This window comes from Rhodofomes roseus (assembly GCF_022264815.1).
Source record: "Rhodofomes roseus strain CIRM-BRFM 1785 chromosome Unknown C8Q71scaffold_13, whole genome shotgun sequence".
NCBI lineage: Eukaryota > Fungi > Basidiomycota > Agaricomycetes > Polyporales > Fomitopsidaceae > Rhodofomes > Rhodofomes roseus.
Genome location: NW_025952969.1, coordinates 900,293 through 921,427, shown reverse-complemented (window position 1 = coordinate 921,427; position 21,135 = coordinate 900,293). Strand labels below are relative to the sequence as shown.

Here is a 21,135-nt window from a genome sequence, read left to right as displayed (position 1 = left end):
CATCATCATTTTGTTTCGCGGCATCATCCTGCAGCTCTCGGTCTGAGGCCACTAGGCGGGTAGTAGTAAGCCTAGTTAAGTGAATCGAAGTGTACTTTGTCAGTCAGGCTCAAACTTATGCACCTGTCACTTGTCACTTACAGTGTCGGATACGAACGCATAGCGAGAGACGAGGCACTTCGAAGCCATTCCAATTTGAAAGCCTGCACGTTGATCCGCGAAGACTATACGTATGGTGCCAAGTTCCGATTCAGAATCAAGGTCACGATGCTAGTCTCCGTTGCTTACTTACCACAAACAAACGGAACAGATAGACGTTTAGCCCTGCAGCGTATTCAATAAACGGAAATGGTTTGTACTCCCGGGTAGCCTCTTGTAGCCGAGGGAATAATATCCTGCCAACGAACGATTCACTGGCAACATGAAGGTCGCGGACGGCGGCGACCTCGTAATCGTCGTGGCTTAATGTCGAAATGCTACATCTTATTTTCTTGCATCAGGGAGTCGCTGGTAACACTGAAGAAGAGCACATAGTCCAGTGCAAGTCGCCGACGTCAGCAAAGAGTCTAGGACAAGTTGCATTCAGCGCTAACCAGAGCTCAGAGCGCTCAGAGCGAGCGCCAGTTTGGAGTCACGTGGAGAGTTAAGGGTAGGGCGTGGCTGGTATGCCCAGATTGAGCGAGGCAGCACCAAGCCCATCGTCGTCGTCGGGTCCCACCACATCCACCTCAAGACACCCCGATTCAAGATGGTGAGTGTCTCCATATGCCAAAGCTCCGTCCCTTCGTGCAGCAAAATGTCCAAAGAATGCTGTAGAAAGGGATGGATGGCGGCTTCGCGGTTCAGATGACACTCGGGTGGCAGTACACGGAATGCTGACCGTGCTTGCGTTCACAGACTAAGAAGAGAAGAAACAACGGCCGCAACAAGAAGGGCCGCGGCCACGTAAACTTCGTTCGCTGCTCGAACTGCTCGCGATGCGTGGGCAAGGACAAGGCCATCAAGCGCTTCACGGTGCGCAACATGGTCGAGAGTGCGGCGGTGCGGGACATCAGCGATGCGAGCGTGTACTCTGGTGCGTTGCCAGCTTTTTCCCTCTTGAACGTGCTGTTCAACGGTCTTTCCACCAGAGTACGTTATCCCCAAGCTCTACATCAAAATCGCCTACTGCGTGTCGTGCGCAATTCACTCGCATGGTACGTGCCTCGAAAATAAGGTCGCTATGTGTTGTGCTTCATTGTCCCCGTAGTTGTTCGTGTCCGTTCCCGCGAGGGTCGCCGCAACCGTGCCCCCCCTCCCCGCGTACGGTGGAAGGATGGCAAAAAGGTCAACCCCGCTGTCGCCGCGGCCGAGGACGCCAAGGCGGCGCTGGCAGCGCAGGCTCGGGGTGCATAGGCTATGTATACGGAGACAATGTCATGTCTTTATGCTCGCTGCATGCCCGGCCCACTCGTCCCGCATCTACCTCACGCTATCACCAAACTCGACTCCGATTGGCACTCATAGCCTGTACCAGTACGCAGAGCGCGATGTATTGCCTTTTATCTTGTGAGAATGGATGCCCTCGGGTGTTACAGTCAACTGCGTGTGCAGCTCAGTCGCAGTTCAGTGGTAGGCGTATGGATTTGCAAAAGTCCCTAACCAGTGGTTTGTAGGCGCCTAAGTGTCCAGGTGGGGATTGGTCTGGATGGAGTTGGATGCTCCACTACGCCTGGTATGTGGTCGTCTAACTGTAAGTATGCGCAAGGACTGACGTCTGGGCTTGGAGACAAGCGCTTGGATTACATAGCAGTGAGTCATCTGCACTCGCGCCTCCCTACAGTCCCCACACTGTCCCGGATATAATGGGTCTATCGCCGTGGAGGCCGGCCATTCTATGCTCAGACGGTTTCTTTCTTTGTCTGCACCAACGAACAAAATGAGAGCCGTCGTCTGTCCTCGTGCGCCCATCGCCCCTGCCGAGCTCGTCTACACGACCGACCACCCGGAGCCCAAGCCGAAGGAGGGCCATGTCCTCATCCGCGTCAAGGCGTACGGCCTGAACCGCTCGGAGCTCTTCACAAGACAAGGACACTCGCCAGGCATACAGTTCCCCAGGGTGTTGGGGATCGAGTGCGTCGGTGTTGTGAAGGATGCTGGAGGCGGGGCGAAGTGGAAGGAGGGTGATGTGGTGGCTGCTTGCATGGGCGGCATGGGTCGTCAGTTCGATGGTGCGCTGTCTATAACCTGTGCGCAAGGACTAGTGCTGAACGTAGCGAACGGTAGGCGGCTATGCGGAGTATGCCTTGATCCCACACACGTCCGTATCCGCCCCGATCAAGCTTCCGGAGCAGATGGGCTGGGCAGAGTTCGCCGCCATCCCAGAGACGTACCTCACAGGTGAACATTCCCTTTCTCGCATCAGGTAGCGCACCGGCCATCGCTGACACTCTCCAGCATGGGGCACGTTGAGCGAGTCGCTCAAGCTCCAAAGCACCGACACGCTGCTCATCCGCGGAGGCACGACGAGCGTCGGGCTCGCCTGCGCCGCCCTCGCCAAGTCTTCGCTCTTCGCGCCCGACATCAAGCCGACCGTGCTCGCGACGACGCGGTCCGAGGCGAAGAAGCATGCGCTCAAGGCCGCCGGCGTCGACGTCGTGCTGCTCGACGAGAACGACAGCGTGCGCGAGCAGGTGAAGGCGGCTACGGCGGGGAGGGGCGCGACTAAGGTCGTCGAGCTCGTCGGCGGGACGACCCTCGCGGACTCGTGCCAGAGCGCTGCGGACGATGGGGTCATCTCGATGATCGGCTGCGTCTCGGGCGAGTGGACGATAAAGGACTTTGACCCGATGACAGCGCTGTCGCCGTGGAAGGTGCGTGTGCCGAGTTGTTCGTGATATGCACGGGGAGGTGGCTGAGTGCGTTCTCGTAGCATTTGACGGTATGCTCATCGCATTACCTCGATGTATCGAAGGCGCCGCTACAGTGGATCGTCGACGCGATCACGTATGGCGAGCTCAAGCCGAGCGTGGACAAGGTGTTCAAGATGGAGGAGACGGCGAAGGCGCATGAGTACATGGAGGCAAACAAGGCGGCAGGCAAGGTCGTCTGTCTCGTTGACTGAGCAGCTCAGTCAGCGCTGTTTGGGCATTCAACTTGTTGTGTTAGCAAGATGCAATCAATATACTTGTAAGTAATGTAGGACGCCAATGGCATCACAGAATGTATTGTAGGTATATGGTCTGCTCGAGTCCTGCAGCCAATCTCTCCTTCTATACCTCAGGCCTGTTTCCGACCGGTGCTGATCATACTTCAGTGACATTTCATGGCACCACATGCACTCGAAGCGTTTGTTCCCGCCTACCGTGCCTTGCCGTGTCCGCCGGGGCGGCAAGCCTGCTGGCCGTGCGTATCGAGCAATGCCTTGCGTAGCTCTCGCTTGGATGGGAGAGACTACAGCAAGGCAGCGCTGTCCCCGACGCCAATGCTAGTCTCCGACTCTCCGTTGCAGACGATAATGATAGACGATAATACTAGTCGTCAAGTGGTCACTTAGACGCATGCTATACGAACGAGCTAGTCCCACTAGTAAGTACGGTGCGCATTTTGAAGGTGCGTGGCCATGCCATATAGACTTGCTGGAATAGGCTGGTTGGAAAGCACAGTGATAGACAAACACTAGGTGACAATGATACATATCATAGTGAAAATACAGCACACTAGCAGAACATCGGCATCAACCTATCACTCCTGGGCGCCAGCCTCTTCCTCCAGCGACTGGAGTCCCCTAGTCGAGCTCCGAAGGCGCTTCGATGGGCCAGGCCTCGCCAAGTCCGCCGATTCTCCTTCCAACGATCGTTTGGAGCCCGATGACCACCGGCTCGACTGTTCAGTGCTGTGCTGGTACACGGGAGACTTCTTGAACTCAGGTAGCTGGAATCGGTCCGTCGTTCGTTTGATTTCATCCCACTGCTCCGAGGGCGCAGCGAGCACACAAGCAAAAGCGCCATACATCTTTTCGTGGTCTTTGAGCGTTTCGGCTCCCGTTTCCACAGGCGCCTCCTGGCTTCCGCCGGCGTTGGCTGACCTGTGCGCCGCCGCAATGCGTTGATACTTCTCGGACCGTGCATCACGACTCGCGTCACCCACTGCAACAGCGCCGCGAGGCTTAGGTTTGAGGGCAGGCCCGTCGACCGCCAGGTAGTGTTTGCGACACATCGAAGCGAGGTCCTTGAGAAGCTCGCTCAGTGGAGTGTCCAGGTTTTCCAATTCAACGGCTGGATTTCCGCTATAGAGCAGAGTCCTCTTGAGCTCGCCACCTATCTCTTCTTTATTCTCGTCACCATTCTGGACACCTTGTTCCTCGTATAGGGCCAGTATACGCGTCTTGAGAATATCGCATTTCTCCGACAAGCGGTGCAGGCAAAACCGGAAACACATCCAGTTGAGGACGTGTGTGAATGATTCTAGGTCGTCCGCGACCTCATGTCTCTTCCCGGGCTTGCTGAGGAGCCGAGCAGACATGAACTGCCACGTACCCTGGGATTGGCGGTCAGCGAACATCTTCTGCCACATGATGAACTCAACGTACCGATCGCGCAGGACGCGACACCGTCTCCAAGTAGCATTGGAACTTGCACAAATCCCAGTCGATTAGGAGACCGATTACACACAGCCTCCCGTTGATGTCGGTGAAGCGGTATATGAGGATATTGCCGGCGCTGATGTCTCGGTGGAGGAGTTTGGTCAACTCCCATGCTTGCTTGTGTGCTGAATGTAGAGCACAGATGTCAGCATCGTCCACATAACGAATGAGCTAATCTTACCGCTTAATGCATCGAACATCACTTCAACGAGTTCCTTCGGAGACTCGTGCTCGTCAAGCCTCTGACCTATCTCTTTCACGACGAGACGATAGTGTTCTTGGGTTGGCGAAGGACACTTCGTCCTCTGATCCGGGGGTAACTCCGCCTGTGTACGCGTCTCTTGCACAACGCCTGCGTCATCCTGCACAACGCCAGCAGCTATGGGCGTCGGAACATTCCGCACACCATTGCTCCTCATCAACCGCAACACCTCTCCTTCGGGCGTCGAACTTTTGATATGGGCCCGCCAGTAGTCCTTAAGAAAGACCAGACGTTTACGAGAGACATCATAGGCGATGTATCCTCTTGTTCCTCTCCCGGTTGGAGAGTCGGTGGCGAAGTGTCGCCTGCCGACAATGAAGTACTCTCCGTCCGTCGGCCTCTCTGATTCGTCGAGCGCATTCGAGTCATCACGTTCGGAGAAGAACTCGGAGAGCGGTTGTATGCCCTGTTGGTCTATGCGATCGTTGGTCCGCATTTTGATCTTGTAGACCGGCCATCCTGGTTGGCCAAGAGCATTATCGCGAGCTTGATTAACCCACGCAGCCGGTCCTTCACAGCGCCGCATGGCTGCGACCTCGTCGTCCGTCGCCCTGACCACGGTCGGGTCGAATCCGCGCCCCACTTGGTCCATGGATGCGTACCGCCAGATGACCTGGTGCAGCAGCGACGGCTCCTTCTTAAAGTCGATCGGCGTCGAGACGATGGCGCCGGCTCGGTCCCAGCGGATGACGCGAGCCTGGCCCTGAAAGACGAAGAGCGTGAACAGGTGCAGCCGATGCTGCCTCCTGAACAGCTTCGCGGCGTACTGTGCCATCTGTGCAAGCGCCTTAGTCGCCCCTTTACCAGGTCGGGTGAATGGCTTTGGTTTCGCGTCGTCCTCATTGCGTTGCTTGGTGTTGTCGGCCTGATTAGTGGGATCCTCAGGGTTGGTGGAGACGTCGGTCGCCTTGTCCTTGCCCTTGCCCCTGCTCTCGCTCCTTGCATTCCCTCCGCCCCTGCCTCGTCCTCGTCCTCGTCCCCGACCCCGTCCTCGTCCTCGTCCCCGACCCTTTCCCCTCGCCCTCCCATTGCTCGCGCCGTTGTCCTCGGTCGCTGACTCCTTGACGCCATCGGCGTTGCTCTTGTTCTCGAACTCGAAAGCGCACTGGTCGTGGACCGTCTTGATCTCCACTAGCAACGAGATCCAAGCCCAGCGCGTCGAAGCCCGGAACTGAGAGGCTTGTTTCGAGCTCTCATGCGGAAGCGCGTAGTCGGCTGTAGCATCGCCATGAGTCGGATAGAAAGACACGTCAACTCTGAGCTGCTCTGCGTAGTCGTGATAATCACTGGAATCCGGGTGGTCTCGCGTATTCTTTGCAACAAGTTTCTCCTCCCCGGGACAGCCATCTAGGATGACCTGCGCAATTCGGCACTGTTCACGCATGCCCATCAACAGAGATCTTGTCTGCAGACAAGTATCACACGTACCAACTCAACGCAGACATGGTTTTCCGACATCATGAGCTTATCTTCATCAAAGTCAGGGATATTGAGCACGGATTCAGGCGGGAGGTCAGGGCCCGGCATGTAACGCGACATGAACTGATCGAAGTTCATTTCAACCGTCTTCGACCTCATCTCCTTCGCAAGTCGTTTGAGCACTGTTTCGTCCTTGAAGTTTGTGGCAACAGATTGAGTATGAACGGAAGATGCCGTTCCGTGGACAGGAGTGCTGTGTATGTCTGTGGGTGGCTTGGTACCGGTTGGGGTAGAACCGCGAGCGGTCGCTTGGTGTGAAGAGCTTGCCGCTCTACTCTCGGCAGTCTGAGTGAAGGACTCCGTCATTCAGCAGAGAGGAGACTTACGATGTTTCGGCACTCGCGCCTACTGTGCTTGACAGAGCTGATTCTCCACTGTGTACACTGTGAGTTCAGATGATAACCTTCGTCGACACGACGGCACGGCTTACGTTAGCTCTGTCGGTAACCCTGCAAGGACGGTGCTGGAAGGACTCGACGGTGCCCTAGCACGACCATCAGTCTGATGTTCCATGACAAGAGCCACTTGCAACTTACGATGGTTGAGTAGCGGGAGGTGAGGTGCCACTGTGACGCCAGTCTTCAGAGGGACTGGTCACTGTCTCAGGAGGCGAATTCATGGTTGGAAGATGAGGGGGGACTCACCAAGAGCGCGCGGACGTGTGCGCTTTATATGTAAATAAGAGAGGCGCGACGTTCGTTGGCCACGGGAAATGCCTGCGTCGATATTTCCTAGGGTTAGCATTGTCGTTGCTAGCCGAAGCATATCCCCTTGCCTAATCGGTAGGTTACCTTGTGTCTATCGCACAAATCTAGGCCTAAAAGCGTGTTACCGCACTCAGGCCTACCTGATATGGCGGTTGTTTGAGTCAAGGCGTGCGACGTTGGCCCGCGAACAATGCAGGTTCCTCAGATCTCCGATTGATGCCGCCACAGGCGCGGAGGAGCCACACCTGAGCCACACTCGCGAGCCACAGATGCCACACGGCGTCACGTGGGGGCGAGCTTGTTTGTGGCATCAACTTGTTACTTGACAGGAACCCTCATGAACTTGGTTCGCACTTCGACATCCGTCTCATGTCTGGAATTTCGCCATTCAACTTGGGCTTCCTCGACTTAGAACGGTCTCAAGCGCAATTCTGGGTGGGTAGTGTGACTACAGGACTGCGGCAGCGTTCAGAACCATTCAACGATGTCATCTGGTGAGTTTCCGCAAAATGATACACTCTTTTGAAAATGCAGTGCAGCCTGACTCTACGCGTACGCGTGGACCTAGGTCTATGAACTTGCCGTGTGCATTGACCGGAGTTCTACGCCCTGTATTTGATCAAGCCCATCACCCAGTACAAATGACGAAGCGAGCTTCACGGATCATACACATTGGACGTTATGTTGCGTGCAACAAGCCTCAATACTGGCAGTTGATCAGCTCTGACAAACTACTTGCGTCTGAATGCCGGACGGACTATTAGTGTGCGGTCTTTGGCCGTCATCTCACACGCCGTCTCACACGCCGTCTCGTGTCTGGAGCCGATCGCTATGTAGATAGCATTCACGTATCGATGTTCGTTCTTCCAATATATACAGATACAACCGCAGGCCAATGTGGCCGGACACGGTGGTTAGGATAATGTACTGCGCGAGATAGACGTATCAGTATGCCATGCGTAGTCAGGTCAGAATAGTATCGTCCACGCACCAGCTATAAGCACATCCATAAAGAAGTCGCAGGAGGATAAACTAATGCTTAGCTGAAGTCGACACCGCCATCAACATTGTAGGATTGACCTGTTGACCATAACGAAGTGTCAAAAAAGCCAATGTGCTTGGTCGCAATCGCAAACTCACCCGTGATAAAGTACGCCTCCGACTTAACCAGATACGACACGAGGCTAGCCACGACCTCCGGGGGAGCATCCGGGCCGTCCGGCGGAAGCCCACACACCTTGACACACACATGCGTCATAAACTCGTGGCTGGGAAGGATCATCCTTATCACTCACCCACTTCGTGGCAGCACCGTGACCGCCACCCTTGGCTTCGTCCAGAGCGCCCATGTCAGCTGATAACACCGTTAGAAGCTCACCAGGGAACGCGGGCGGGTCTTTACATACTCATGGGGGTAAGGATTACGCCGGGAGCGTACGTGTTGGCCGTGATGTGGTGAGCCTTGAGTTCGATCGCTAGAAAGAAGTCCGTAAGATCAGAGCAGATCGAGAGTCATTCCGGGCTCACCGAGACACTGCGTGAGACCTCTGATTGCGAACTTCGGTGCGACGTATGCGGCAGCTGCAGGTCCACCTGCCCCATGGTTCGTGAGAAATGGCGTAACTACTGTTGTACGAAGGGCATACCGCGCTTTCCGAGGATCGACGCCGCTCCTGAGGGATACGATACCCTTCAGTAAGCGATATACGGACTGGGTTGTCGCGGACGTACCAAGGATCCGCCCACCGTTGCCTTGTTTGATCATCTGCCTTGCCGCATACTTATAGCAAAGCATGGCCCCTCTGACGTTTACGGCCAGTGCGCGGTCAAACTTCTCTACATCCACTACTCGCAGGATTAGATGAGCAAAAAAGGTTCATGAACGGGACGACTGACTGTCAACAATGGCGCTAATGTACGCTATAGCAGCATTGGCGACCATCTAGTTTCGCGCCTGCTTTCAGTCTCCTTCTTCTAGCCAAGAGGATGGTACTCACGACGTCTAGTCGACCGAGAACCTCTACCGTCTTCTCGACCATGCTTTTGACAGCTGCCTCTTCGGAGACATCGCCGAGAACGGCAAGGGCCTTGCGTCCCTTGGCTTCAACCTCCTTCGCCACGGAGTGCAAAGCATCTGCATTGCTCGGAATATCGTTGATGGCTACATGAAAGCCATCGTCCGCGAGCCTGAGGGCAATCTCCCGTCCTATTCCCTGCGCAGCTCCGGTAATGAGCGCGACTGTGAAGGGTGTTGTTTGTCCTGGGGCCATTGCGGCTGAAATTGGCAGACAGATAGAAGAGAGCGGGGACGGAAAAGTCCTGTTGACCTACACCAGCCTGATTCGCAGCGCCCCTCATATATCGTGGGTTCTATCACTGATTTACGTTGAGACCCTTACCGGGTATGAAACCCCGGTATCTGTCTGGTGGCCGTTCCTGGTTAGCTCCTCGCACAGCGAGCAGTCAGCTGAAGTCAGGAGTAGGGCAGTGGTGAACATACCATCAACCGATCCGCATGCTAGCGCAAGCGAGCAGTGAGAAAGTGCACAACGTGCTATGCTAAGTAACATGCTTCGACGGACAGCGCGACCGCTCTGACGTACACGACTGCCATATCGGGACGCAACCATGACCACGTGGCTGTGCACGTGTCGGCGTGAGGACAATCCCGTGCAATTGGCCGCGCCACAGCCAAGCCACAGCGCAAGCAATCTTGTTCATTCCGTCCATTACAATGCAGGCACCTGCTACAGCTGCATGCGCTACATGCTCGTCGGGGAGAAAAATGGCGAATTTCCGTTCAAACCGGTGCGTGCAATTTTTCTGCAGGTGACAATCGTTAGTTGTGCTTGATGAAGACGAGCCTAAGTCAGAAGACGCGACCTACTTCACCCGCTGTGCTACGTAGCTCCGAAGACTGGCCCCGCAAAACGGTATGACTTCAAATCTAGTCGCCTCGCCAGCTGCGCAAGACCATAGGACAAGTAAGTAGCACACTTCTGATGGGGCAGTGCTGGACGCCGAACAATCACCCGAAAAAGGCGTCGCGCGCAACCTCCTCTGTCAGGAAGATCCTTAAACGCATAATAATGACAGAAGGGTGATACCTGGTGCGACCGTTGCTATTGAGCTACAGTCCGATGGCTATTTCGCCGAGTCAACACCGTCGGTCAAGGTTCCCTAGCTCCAGTGGTACAACGCAGGATACCGTCTTGTTCAGCTTCGCGCGTTCGATCAGAGGTGGATATATACGCACCTGTCGTTTGACACCTCGTAGAAGATGGGAAACGCGACCGTCGAGCCCGAGGCGACCGCCACCAGAGGCAATACTGACATCCAAAATCATCCCTGGCATGTTGGATGACGGCATGCTTGCTGCCGGGCTATCAGTCTGCAGTAACGCCTATCTACAATCGAGAGCATGGATCCACCGACCAAATCTAGGCAGCGGTCCGCGCAATCTGGGTCGAGTCCGAAGAAATCTCACCTGTCGCTGGTCCCATGGATGCGGTCATCGACGTGGTCTCTAGAATCCTGCCCTGCACCCCGCGGCTATGAACGGGCCCGGGACCGAGGTAGCGAAGCTGTCGATACTCGCGGGTCGCGCTGTCTGGGGTGTGTCAACCCGTCCGTTGTACGTTTTGACAGTGACATGGTCAATGGGTGGCAGTCCGCAGCTGCATCCAGGTCATCACGGACAATCCGAGGCTTGAAGCTTCAACCGCTGGTGACCTACTAAGCAGGACATCTGACTTGCCTCCTCAGTCGACAACGGGCGTGACCTCTCTGTCATCCGTAATCCCACACGATCCACTCTGGTCACTGGATGGCTTCGACTCTTGCTGCGGAAGCCCCTGCATCTTGGCGTGTACTCGTTATGGAAGGGCGTCTGGCTTACCAGGAGCAGGTACTTACACGCCAAGGCGGTGGTAGTGGACCGTCCGTGGGATGCTCGATCCCTCACTCTTCGTACTTCTGCTTGCCGCCAACTTTCCTCGGGGTTACTTCACTCGGCGAACCACTGCACTGCCCACGATCACGCCGCTGCCCATGACGCAACGTGAAGATCAGCTTTGTACCTGCAATCACCTTTTCATGTTTTTCGCGCGCGCACACACCTCGATCGCAAACACCTACGGTATCAGATGCATTTGCGAGAGCTGTCAGAATGCTTCCGCAACACCGCTACTACCGTCTAATCCTATGCTGGCTCGTCAAAAACAGCAACGAAGACCTGTCATGCGGAACTTCTTGTGCCCTTCATTCTTCGTTCCCTTCCCAATATTGACAGGGCCCGCGCCACCGTGTCTCTTCAGCACATTGTGCTCATCCGCGTGCTTGCTGCGCAATCGGAGTGTCTGCCTGTGCAGATCTTTCGGCATCACCCCTCAGCTTCTACAGAACCTCGTCTTCCTCTGCTGGTGTCCGTGACACCGGAAGCTTCCTCCGGCCGCTCGTGGGTCCTGTGCTCCGTGCATGCCTATCCGACAGGTTCCATTCTTTGGTGCACTTCTGCGCCGAATCCGTGCACTGCCCTCGTGCGCCGGGAAAGTGCGGAACAGTCACCGCCACGTATGTACAAGGTTTCGTACGGACACTCTGCGACTCAGACTCTGGTCTGGACGCCTGTACCTCGGAGCGCTCGTACTGTGTCCCGCTCTGCAAGGCAACATACTTCCCCTCCTCCACCCGCTGCCCGTGCAATTCGTCTATGCTCTCTCTTTGGGTAGCATAAGCAGCGACGAGGCCACACTGCTATACGGCTCTCGTTGCGCGACCGACAGCTCTCCTGGATCCATTCTACTACCCTGGAGATTGTCCGCGATGCAAGCAGATTACCGGAACCGAGACGCTGTCCTGGCCACGACCTTCGCGGGTAAAGGAACAGTTTTGAGTTTCGCTCTGTCGCCGCAACGCGATTTCGAATTGCCTTTCAGTACCAGGCCCTTTGCAGGCCCTCGAGCTCAGTAGCTAGCTAGCCGTCCGGCATGTGCACCTCTATCGTGCTTTTCCGGGTCTGGTGGTCTAGATCATCGGTTTGTGGCACACGACTGCCACAACCTTTTCGCTGCTACCGGTCCCTCGGGGTGGTAGTGGCGAGCTTGTTCGTTGATGGCCTGACGTCGTCGTCCAGCCTGCCACGCGTTTGGAGAATGAGTCCAGTCTGGCGGCGCGTGTTTCACTCGCAAGATGCGTGCAGCCGCCACCAAGTCGCGCCGCGGCGACTCGGAGGACATTCGCATTGCCATCCTGCAGCCAAAAATCACTTCATTTGATGCAATCTGTGTCGTCGGGGACATATCCGCGGCGCGGGTCCTGTCACTGTCTGTCAAAGCCCTCCCCCGAGCCTCGCGTTATCCTCGCAAATACTCGCCTGCGGCCGCGCGATCGGAGGGCCGTGGTGGACACATCGATGGCGTATCTGCTGATCAAGAACACACTCTTCGTGTGTATTGTTGGCTATGTACTGCGCGCCGCTGCCTCCAGGAGAGTTCAGCATGGCTCGCGGCTCGAAGCGGAGCCTTCTCTCTTCGCGCGTGCAGCCTACGCGGTCACTTGATGCTGCTTGATAGTGGATGATCCCACCCAAAAATCCAGAAAGTGCTGCGAGTCCGCGATGCTGCCCTTCGGCGAACGCGCCGCCGTGGAGCGAGAACTTTGTGTTGGACCATGAGAACGAGACAGTCCCAGGCTGCGAGTCGGCGCCCCGGCGGCTGTCTGCAATTGGCCGGCGGCTGGGCCAAGCGCGACTTCGACGCACACCGTGACTACGAGCTCCTGTTGACAAAGCCATGACTCGCGGCGACTCACTCTGCTCAGGTTCTACGTTCCCAGTGTCGTGCAATAGCGGCCGTGCGACGGCCGAGTGACTGCTGAATGAGACGCATTCCGAAGCAAGGTGACCGTCTCTGTAATGGCCAGGCTGATGCTTTGACGCTTGGGCGCGCGAGCAGGTCCGATCTGGAAGCCCCTTGGGAAGCCCACGCACGGAGGCTTCTGCCTGGCTAGCACTTCGCGTAATTCCCCTCGTGGCCGCAATATGCCCCGCCGGACGGCTATAAAGCGTTCGCTTTGTCCGCCTCGTCAAAACCCTATACGGGCGGCCACACACCACTGCCACCCATCATCGGCGATCGGTCCTTGTTCTCGCGTGTCTTATATAAGGGCCCGCGTAGCTGTGTTCACGTCCACCAATTGCTCCTCACACTCTGCCATGACTGCCGTTGCCTCGTCGTCTCAGTCTCTCTACGCTACCCTGCCGTCTGCGGCCTCGGGGTTGCCTTCATCGTATAGCTCTGCAACGGCACCATCTCAGCCGAAGCGGTTTGCTTTTGCGCAAGTACAGGGAACAGTCTGCCTCATCCAAGGTACGTCGCACCGTCATCCCCATCCTTCTGTAGCTTACATCCGCCATCCAGTCCCGCATTCGCACCAGGGCACTATGTCCTCCGCGCTGGTCCCCTCGGACGTGCACATATTCCGGCACGAGTTCATCACCCAGTTCCGCTTCTCCCACTCCACCGCCCTGCATCCCGCAGACCTGCATATCCTCGAGCCGATCGACGAGGCGCACACGCTCTACGAGGAGGAAAAGGGCACCGTCTTCCTCGCACGCGAGCTCATGGCGCGCCTGCAGAAGCTCACCGTTGACTCGCAGCGGGCGTTCCGTCGACCACGTGTGGCGGGGCAAATATCGCGGTCGCATTGACGCTGGGCGTCGCAAGAGTGTCTTAGACGGATCGAGGAGGGCTTTTGGGCTTCGGGGACCCGAGTCGGAAGGCATGGCCTTAGCGAGGCTATGCGGCCTGCCTGCTGAGGCACCTGCGATCCCGAGCGGGGCGGAGTGAAAAGCTGACATGCTAGCGGATCGAAGAGGGCGTTCGCGAGGCACACCCACACCTTTACCATACATCGCCGCAACCCGTGCGGTCTGGCCCATACCGTAATCCCGCGTGTGTACTAATTTATTAGATATCCGGGTCTGTCATTGTTGCATTTGTAGTTTTAGTCAATCGTAGCATTAGTTGTGATCCACCTAAGTTGCTCTCTCCACCATCGGGTGCTCGTTTGCGATGTCTGTCAGTCCGATGCTGTTCGTGGTCAGTATGCGACCAGGTTCGTGACTGAGATGAGACCCGGCCATAACAAGGTTCGTCCGATAGTCTTGCATCTATCTATAGCCCGTCTTTAATAAGTAGGGGTCCTCCATATACAGGGAGACAACAAGTGGGGACACCAAGTAGCGCGAAGAACATCGGCCTGCAGGTGAGTAGGCGGCGCGCAGAGATACCAAAGTTGCTTGCTACTCTTACCATCCGGAGGTGTCTCGTCAAATCCAAACTAAAGCACGCCAACGCACGACCGCTACCGGAGCGCCCACGCCTCACTCTAGCGCGCACACGCGGACGCGAGAAGGAAAGCGCGAAGCCGCAGGCGAGAGCGTCGATGCGCTATCAATGATAGTAGAGAACGAGGAAGTTGCTTCGCAATACAGTACCGGTATAAATACACTAGTCTTTCAACTTCTCACTTCACTCTCCAGACCTCTTCAAATGATTTCTGACCGGCAGAGCGGGCAGCTGGAGGAATGACTTGAATTGAACCACTACAGAACACTCAGCGGGGCGCCACAAAGTTAAGTCAAGCAGGTGGACGCACCTTATACAGACACCCAGCATGGAAGCGGTTCTTGCACGTCCTGCATGGTTTGCGCGGCAAACTGCCGTCCATCGCACTGATGATCCTGCAGAGCCACAAAACACTCAGTCGCACAGAACAACATTCGACGCACAGGACACGTACGAGTAACAGATCGCACACTCGACGAGACCCTCGAAGTGGGACGAGACATTCTTCTTGAAGAAGCTGAGGCCGTCGGTGATACTCCCGCTCTGCATTGCGAGGGAATGAATATGAAAGGGCCTCACATCGCACAGAAGACGACGCACCCTGTATGAGATGATCTGCTGAATACCAAGCATCCAAGCTCGCCAGCGGTCCTCAGGGACACCGACTGGCTTGTTGTCCCGAATCTCGATTCCATGGAGCGGGTAGTCAGATGGCAACTTGACCGTCAGTCCCAGCAAGTACTCGTCCACCGCGTACGACGCCGTCACTTCATTGACCGCATTCGCGACCTTGATCGTGAGGTTCTCATCTGTGAACTCGGCCGCCGCGTCTGGATCCTTGACCTGGGCCAACTCGGTCCTTATGATAGCGGGCGAGAAGTGCGCCGCCGTGTAGGTCGATACTCGGTTGAGCAACTGACGATCGCGGCACTCGGAGAGCCAGTTGCGAATGAGAGACGGCACGATAAGAAGCGCGCGGTAGTACAGATGAGCCGCCAAGAGACCGACGCTCAATGCCGAATCCCCAGAGTACGCTGTCGTGAGGTCAATTGTGCGTGGCGAGTGCAGACGGATTGCGCAACGTACAGTCGAGGTACAGCTCCTCGATGAACCATATGTCGAGTTTGAATGGTTTTGCGATACCTCCATACAAGCCGAGCGTGGCGAATATATTCGGAAGTAGGTGTTCGCCCACAAGACCCAAGTCTCGAAGCTGCTCGATGTAAGCAGACTTGACTTTGAGCGACTGGAAGCAGGTGTTAGTTGAACGCGCGGTGGACGAAAGGGTCGACTCACGGCATTCGCGAAGTGGTCGAAGGCGAGCATCCATGCAAGAAAGTAGCCGGAAGAATGCTGCACCAGTATTAAAATCACGCGCGCGCCGCAACTCGAGCGACCCACCTGATATTCGAAACCTGTGTTCTCTTCCGCACTGAGGTCTCGTTGCAGAATCTGGACGAGCTCCAGAGGTAGCTCTATCTTCATAGGCTCCTCGGATTCAACTGCGGCTTCGATCACCATGTGCTCCGTGTACTTCCTCGCCGCCTCATGAAGCAGCCGATAGGCCATCTTCTGGACGCCGACTGCAATGTCCTCAATGATATGACACATCTATTCACAAGATCAGGTAAATTACCGCCCTGCACGACATAATATAACGTAATGCAAACCTTAGAGATCGTGGTCTGGTCTATGAGAGACTCCGGTAGATCTTGGACTATCTGCAGGGCAAGCTCACGGCACGCGGATAGCGGAGCAGAGATTTGCTCGGATTCTGTGCAACGTTTCAGCATTCGAGGTCTTCCAAGCTCTTTGTTATCACGCACCCAGCTTCACCGAGACTAGATCGCGAACCAACGTCAAACATGTATTCTCTCTATCCTGCCAAACTTCACGGAGGACCTTGTTCGTCGAGGCCAGATCCTGGATAGCAATGAACAATCGCAGAGTCCTGCTGAGGACAACAAGAGAGGTCTGTTCCGTGAGCGACGAACTCTGCAAAGCAAAAGTAATAAGAAACACATTCAGCTCTACGCATCAGACCCTCGCACCTCGAGGTTGTTCTCCATCACATCGAATATCAAGTCCCAGTGCGCGCCCGGTACGTTCTGCAAAATGGGAGCTAGATGCAGGAAAATCAGCGTCATCTCGCTCTCGACATCCTCGTCGATATCCTCGTCAGATGTAATCCACTGTTGGCAAGTCTTCATCAAGTTGACCGCACGTGGTTGCGGCATGAAGACGATATCAGAGTCAGGATCTGGCGCGATTGCTGCCAGTCTGCGAAGCAACCATAGGCCTTGCGTGTTTGCCTTCGACGGTGGGACACCGAAGAGTCCGGCCGCGAGCTCGTTCCGGTATCGGTCGAGGATGGGCGGCTCGGGGGCGTACTGGGTCACCGAGTAAACAATGGCGAGGGATGTATGCGGGGCTAGAAAAAACATCGGTACCTCAATCAATGATCTAAGTCGCGAGTTGTGATCTCACCTTGCCTCTCCAGTTTACGAGCGAGCTGTACCCATTGTTCTGCCTCAGTTTTCGAGATGCTGCCGAATATATGTTCCAGAATTGTATGCAAAATCCGAGATTCCCGGACGGTGTCGAATCGTTTTCCCCGGTTGACGAGGTCCCAGACAAGCTTGCCCACAGGTCCAAGGCTAATATCCTGTTTGTCTGCGATGATGGCGCCTACGACTGTCGTATGCCACCCTTCATCCTGTGACGACGATAAGACGTAAGTCGCAACTTGTCTCGCCTTGGTGATGTAGTCATGTAGTATTGATCTAGAGACGGCAGCGGAAAAGACAGGGCTCTTCGAGGCAGGGATTTGAATGAGTTCGTCCACATAGAGTGAGAGCGCCAGTAGATGTCGAAGCGCCCAGGCGTTTGCCTTTGCGGCCTGTCGGTCGTCGAGCAGGTGTAGCGCCAAACCCTCGACGACTCGGGCATATCGAGACAATCCTGAAGTGTCCGTATCCGGACTGGACAGAGCCGTCTCATCGCACAACGAAGCAGGCGGAACGAGCGGATCCACAACAGCAAGGCTTGCATCGCCCGGCACGGCTGACAGGTTATCGAGCATGTCGTCGAGCGATACCTCGGAAGGCACAATGTCCACAAGAGGTTCGACGTCGAACGAAGCGTCCGGGGTCTTTACCGCTTGCAAAATCTGCTCAGGGCTGTCACAAAGACGTGAGATGTTGGTACTGCGCATGACTCGATGAAGCACACCTGACAAGCGACGAACAGTCGAGCAGCATCTCGCGCAGTCGATCTTTTACTACAGCCGCTGTAGCTCTTCGGGTCTCCTCCGAGCCTTCAAGCATCCATGTTCGCCAGAGCTTCCGAGCTGTTCCCACTTGTTCCTCATCGGTCTTTCTCACAGACGGCAAAAGATTCGCGAAGAGAAAAACTTCGGCGAACAGGGCCGTCGAACCTTCTGTCGTCTGTAACAAAGGCAGATGATTAAAGGTCAGCACCTCTAGCAGACTCCAAGACACGCCGAAGACGAAGAACGATGTAGATGCGTCCGTCCAGACGACAGGGATGTGCATGTTCAATGCTGAACTTAGACTTTCCACCAGGCCTTTGAACGAGCCCTCCGAGACAAATGGCCCTGTGCCAGCTGTCAGTCAGCGTTGACGATTCTATTACTCATGTGCAGGACCCACCTGGTGAGCGCATGATGCTGCGAAGTACATTGACTTCACTCGTCTTCGCAGATCCAGCGAGTACTTGAGCGAGCAAGTCACCGACAACGTCGTCGAAGTCGCCTTCCTCGGCACGCAGGTACGCAGGAAGCGCACCTCTGTCCTGGGCATTCAGTAACGGTGAGACCGCATCCTCAATGCCCCCGGATGATCCTGCAAGTGTACGTAGGACGTCCTGCCACAACTGCAGACAGAGTGCCTCGTCCTGGCGATATGAGAGGTACACAAGCAAAAGTGAGGGGGCGACCGCGAGCACGCGTCGTAGATGCTGACGAACAGTCTCGTCGATGGCCTGGACTCCGATGGTCAGCACACGACACCGGAGACATTAACACAGAACACACTTTCTCCACGGCTAAATCACTGAACACGGAGCCTTCAAATTCACTGAGAACGTCTACGAGCGCATCGACTTGACCTTGAGCAGGAGGCTCCTCCGACTGTAGGATGGCCTCGCAACGCTTGATCGCGCACTGGACTACTTGAGCGACAAGCGCGTTCGAGGCCGCTGCCTGTGCACTTCCCTTGTCAAACTGCTGCTGAAAGGCCTTCAGGATAGTCGACGCAATCGGGGAGACGGTGCCATCTTGGCTCTCGAGGGCCTTCAAGATGCTGGACGACAGTGCGTCCCAGGCGGCGGAGAACAATTCTGTCAGAATGGCGAGTGTCAGAATGGAGCGATGGTCGATACAGTGTTGGGCTCACGGTCATTGAGCTGGTAGAGCCCCGTCAACGACTTGACTATCAAGTTCGCAGCCGTCTCTGCCTCCACCCTCAGTCGTCGCTTGCTGAGCGCCTCCCACGCCCTGACATACTGCTCTGCCACCAGATTCTGCGCCACTTTCCTCCGCTCTGCGTCATCACTAGCTGTCTCACCGGCAGAAGTGCCGTGCAGAAGATGTTTCGCATCTTCTGCAGAGCAGTTCAGCAACCGCCTGACGAGGAAGGTCAAACACTCCAGGAGCGCCGAGAAGAACGCGGCGCTCGTCGCCGCTCTGTCGAGCGCAGACAGCGCACGTCCGTCCACAGCCGCCCAGAACGATGTGAAGAAGTCGTTTAGGGGTGTCTCCGAACTGGCGCCCCAGATCTACACAGCGTCATATCAGCAAACATTGCGACGGTTGGGAGGAAGGACAGTGGGCGTACTGCAGGCGGTATCGTAGACACGATCACAATGATCGTGGGGTACCCCTGCAGAGGCGAGCCCGAACATCCAAGCTCGAGAAATTGGAGGAACTCTCGATATGCTTGGGGCGGCGCAGGTGCTACCGAGTTTGTCGACTGGTTCGCCTGAGCGTCTCTGGGACGCTCGTCTTCATCCGTGTCTGAGTCATCCTCGTCGACGGCGTCCTCCCCATCGTTGTCCTTCGGCGCACTCGCATCGAGCTCCCAGGCTTTCGGATGTTCTGCGGAACGCGTTAGCCGAGCATGCATAAGTATGGTGGGGCGTACCTCGGAGGAACGTCAAAAAAGGCCGCCACATCGCTGCCCTGACGTTAGGATCTGGCTCCACCCATGCCGAGCGCAGAATGGCTCGACTGAGTACCGGGATAAGCGGGTCGAGACGATCTACTGACGGCATGAGCAAAGAAAATCGTTGAAGATGCATTCTGTGACAGACCTTTGCACGTTTCAAGAACGGATTGTAGCAATGACCACGCGGCCCTGCGCACCCCCGGCTGAATCCAGCCAAAACTCTCGACTTCTACGAATGGCGGATTCTGTGCATGATACAACAACGTCCACAACGCGGGGTTTGCGAATGGCGCGAGGAATTCACTCGTCATGATCTCCGGTTTCCCTTCGACGATGGCACCTGGGAAGAACAAGGAAGGACGACGTTGAATTGCATCTCTCGGCATGTATGTACAGGCACAGTACGTACTAAGCATCCACACCGCCGACCCACATGCGCCCATGCGCAACCTAGCCCTCCGATCACCCTCGCTTTCCTCTTCCTCTTCCGGCTTTGCGCGGCCGGAGTCCTCGTCTTGTGTCCGTTTCGCAGGTGGCGACTTCGCGCCTTTCTTGCCCGGCGGCGGGTTTGGTGCTGCGGGTTGCGGGGGGTTCACGTACAGATATACACCACCAGGATCGAGTAAGGTGCGGTGTACAAAGTTCCAGAGTCGCTGCACTAGCTCGACGTCCAGAGTAAGCGGTCGCGAAGATGCAGCGAGAGAGACACAACGGATCCAAGACTCTCGAGCGAACGCAGAGACTTGGCGGTCCACATCATGCGCTGCGAGAAGCCACGAGCCGAGGATACACTCCGTTTGGTCGGCAGTTAGGACCTCACGCAGAGTGAAGAAGAGCCGCGTCGAGACTTCCGCAGGCAGTCGAAGTAGGGAAGCATGCAGACCAACGGCAAGGAGTCGGATGCGCCTGGATGGATGGAGGAAAAGAGGAGGAACGTGGTGTAGCTGTTCAAGGCCGTAAGTTACACATGTATATGTTCAGGAGAGCGCAAACACTCACCCAGACCGGAATGGTTTCTGCAATCACCTCCAACAATCCACTATTTGGCCCTTCGCTCCTGGCCTTCTCCACCCAGCCTGCCTGGAGGTCCTCTAGTGCACGTCTCTTCGTGATTGAGTCCTTCTTCGCCAATCTCCGAAGCACGACGAGCAGTTCTGGGGGCAACTTCTGGGCAATGCCTAGCGTGTCGAGCGGATCTGGCTGAACTGGTGCAGGCTTGACCGGTGGTATGTACACTTTCTTGCGAGGCTCCTTGCTCTTCTTCTCTTTCTTGCTCGCCTTCTTCTCCTTCGGGATCTGGGGTTCCTCGACTTGATCGGCTGCTGCCTTGCGGGCGTGTTTCTTGCGCGTCGCGGATGTCGCAGACGACTTACCCTTCGCCATGTCTACCCAGAATCTAGCGTAGATTAGTACAGATGTCAAAGAATGTACAGTTACAGTCCAGGAGAAGACAAGGAGATGGGTTAAGGAGGCGAAGGTGGACGACGCGGAAGACAGTTTGTCAGTAGGGGCAACGCGCCCAAGGGGA

The 21,135-nt window shown here is 56.0% G+C and overlaps 7 protein-coding genes across 7 annotated transcripts; 4 read left to right on the top strand and 3 right to left on the bottom strand.

The window, feature by feature from the left end:
• The first annotated feature begins 670 nt into the window (after nt 1–670).
• Nucleotides 671–1,581, top strand: C8Q71DRAFT_765788 (40S ribosomal protein S26). The gene is made up of 4 exons (XM_047924152.1): nt 671–751; nt 898–1,075; nt 1,131–1,196; nt 1,250–1,581. Exons 1-4 carry the CDS (start codon nt 749–751, stop codon nt 1,393–1,395), a joined length of 393 nt encoding a protein of 130 aa, XP_047777853.1. The 5' UTR covers nt 671–748; the 3' UTR covers nt 1,396–1,581.
• Nucleotides 1,582–1,647: 66 nt separating this feature from the next.
• On the top strand, nt 1,648–3,204 carry C8Q71DRAFT_119011 (chaperonin 10-like protein). The gene is made up of 5 exons (XM_047916374.1): nt 1,648–1,714; nt 1,769–2,210; nt 2,266–2,379; nt 2,437–2,852; nt 2,912–3,204. Exons 2-5 carry the CDS (start codon nt 1,877–1,879, stop codon nt 3,101–3,103), a joined length of 1,056 nt encoding a protein of 351 aa, XP_047777852.1. The 5' UTR covers nt 1,648–1,714; nt 1,769–1,876; the 3' UTR covers nt 3,104–3,204.
• Nucleotides 3,205–3,629: 425 nt separating this feature from the next.
• Nucleotides 3,630–6,574, bottom strand: C8Q71DRAFT_119192 (uncharacterized protein). Its single transcript, XM_047916376.1, has 5 exons — nt 6,315–6,574; nt 5,925–6,258; nt 4,806–5,834; nt 4,571–4,749; nt 3,630–4,518 (listed from the first exon to the last, which is right to left on the bottom strand). The coding sequence occupies exons 1-5, from the start codon at nt 6,462–6,464 to the stop codon at nt 3,724–3,726; spliced, it is 2,487 nt and encodes an 828-aa protein (XP_047777851.1). The 5' UTR covers nt 6,465–6,574; the 3' UTR covers nt 3,630–3,723.
• A 1,304-nt stretch (nt 6,575–7,878) lies between these two features.
• Nucleotides 7,879–9,799, bottom strand: C8Q71DRAFT_118851 (uncharacterized protein). The gene is made up of 13 exons (XM_047916373.1): nt 9,676–9,799; nt 9,573–9,590; nt 9,472–9,516; nt 9,070–9,409; nt 8,969–9,014; nt 8,804–8,917; nt 8,719–8,745; nt 8,600–8,665; nt 8,479–8,547; nt 8,368–8,426; nt 8,213–8,309; nt 8,064–8,152; nt 7,879–7,999 (listed from the first exon to the last, which is right to left on the bottom strand). The coding sequence occupies exons 4-12, from the start codon at nt 9,340–9,342 to the stop codon at nt 8,112–8,114; spliced, it is 792 nt and encodes a 263-aa protein (XP_047777850.1). The 5' UTR covers nt 9,343–9,409; nt 9,472–9,516; nt 9,573–9,590; nt 9,676–9,799; the 3' UTR covers nt 7,879–7,999; nt 8,064–8,111.
• Nucleotides 9,800–10,021: 222 nt separating this feature from the next.
• On the top strand, nt 10,022–11,151 carry C8Q71DRAFT_765763 (uncharacterized protein). Its single transcript, XM_047924151.1, has 3 exons — nt 10,022–10,252; nt 10,329–10,447; nt 10,560–11,151. Exons 2-3 carry the CDS (start codon nt 10,433–10,435, stop codon nt 10,809–10,811), a joined length of 267 nt encoding a protein of 88 aa, XP_047777849.1. The 5' UTR covers nt 10,022–10,252; nt 10,329–10,432; the 3' UTR covers nt 10,812–11,151.
• A 1,619-nt stretch (nt 11,152–12,770) lies between these two features.
• On the top strand, nt 12,771–14,125 carry C8Q71DRAFT_765762 (uncharacterized protein). The gene is made up of 2 exons (XM_047924150.1): nt 12,771–13,440; nt 13,492–14,125. Exons 1-2 carry the CDS (start codon nt 13,113–13,115, stop codon nt 13,779–13,781), a joined length of 618 nt encoding a protein of 205 aa, XP_047777848.1. The 5' UTR covers nt 12,771–13,112; the 3' UTR covers nt 13,782–14,125.
• Nucleotides 14,126–14,529: 404 nt separating this feature from the next.
• On the bottom strand, nt 14,530–21,126 carry C8Q71DRAFT_765758 (uncharacterized protein). Its single transcript, XM_047924149.1, has 20 exons — nt 20,607–21,126; nt 20,017–20,551; nt 19,753–19,947; nt 19,584–19,700; nt 19,278–19,537; nt 18,837–19,218; nt 18,476–18,780; nt 18,093–18,423; nt 17,653–18,037; nt 16,909–17,600; nt 16,473–16,852; nt 16,248–16,416; nt 16,092–16,195; nt 15,823–16,032; nt 15,718–15,774; nt 15,508–15,667; nt 15,022–15,455; nt 14,876–14,964; nt 14,732–14,816; nt 14,530–14,678 (listed from the first exon to the last, which is right to left on the bottom strand). Exons 1-20 carry the CDS (start codon nt 20,988–20,990, stop codon nt 14,622–14,624), a joined length of 5,331 nt encoding a protein of 1,776 aa, XP_047777847.1. The 5' UTR covers nt 20,991–21,126; the 3' UTR covers nt 14,530–14,621.
• Between the last annotated feature and the right edge of the window lie 9 nt (nt 21,127–21,135).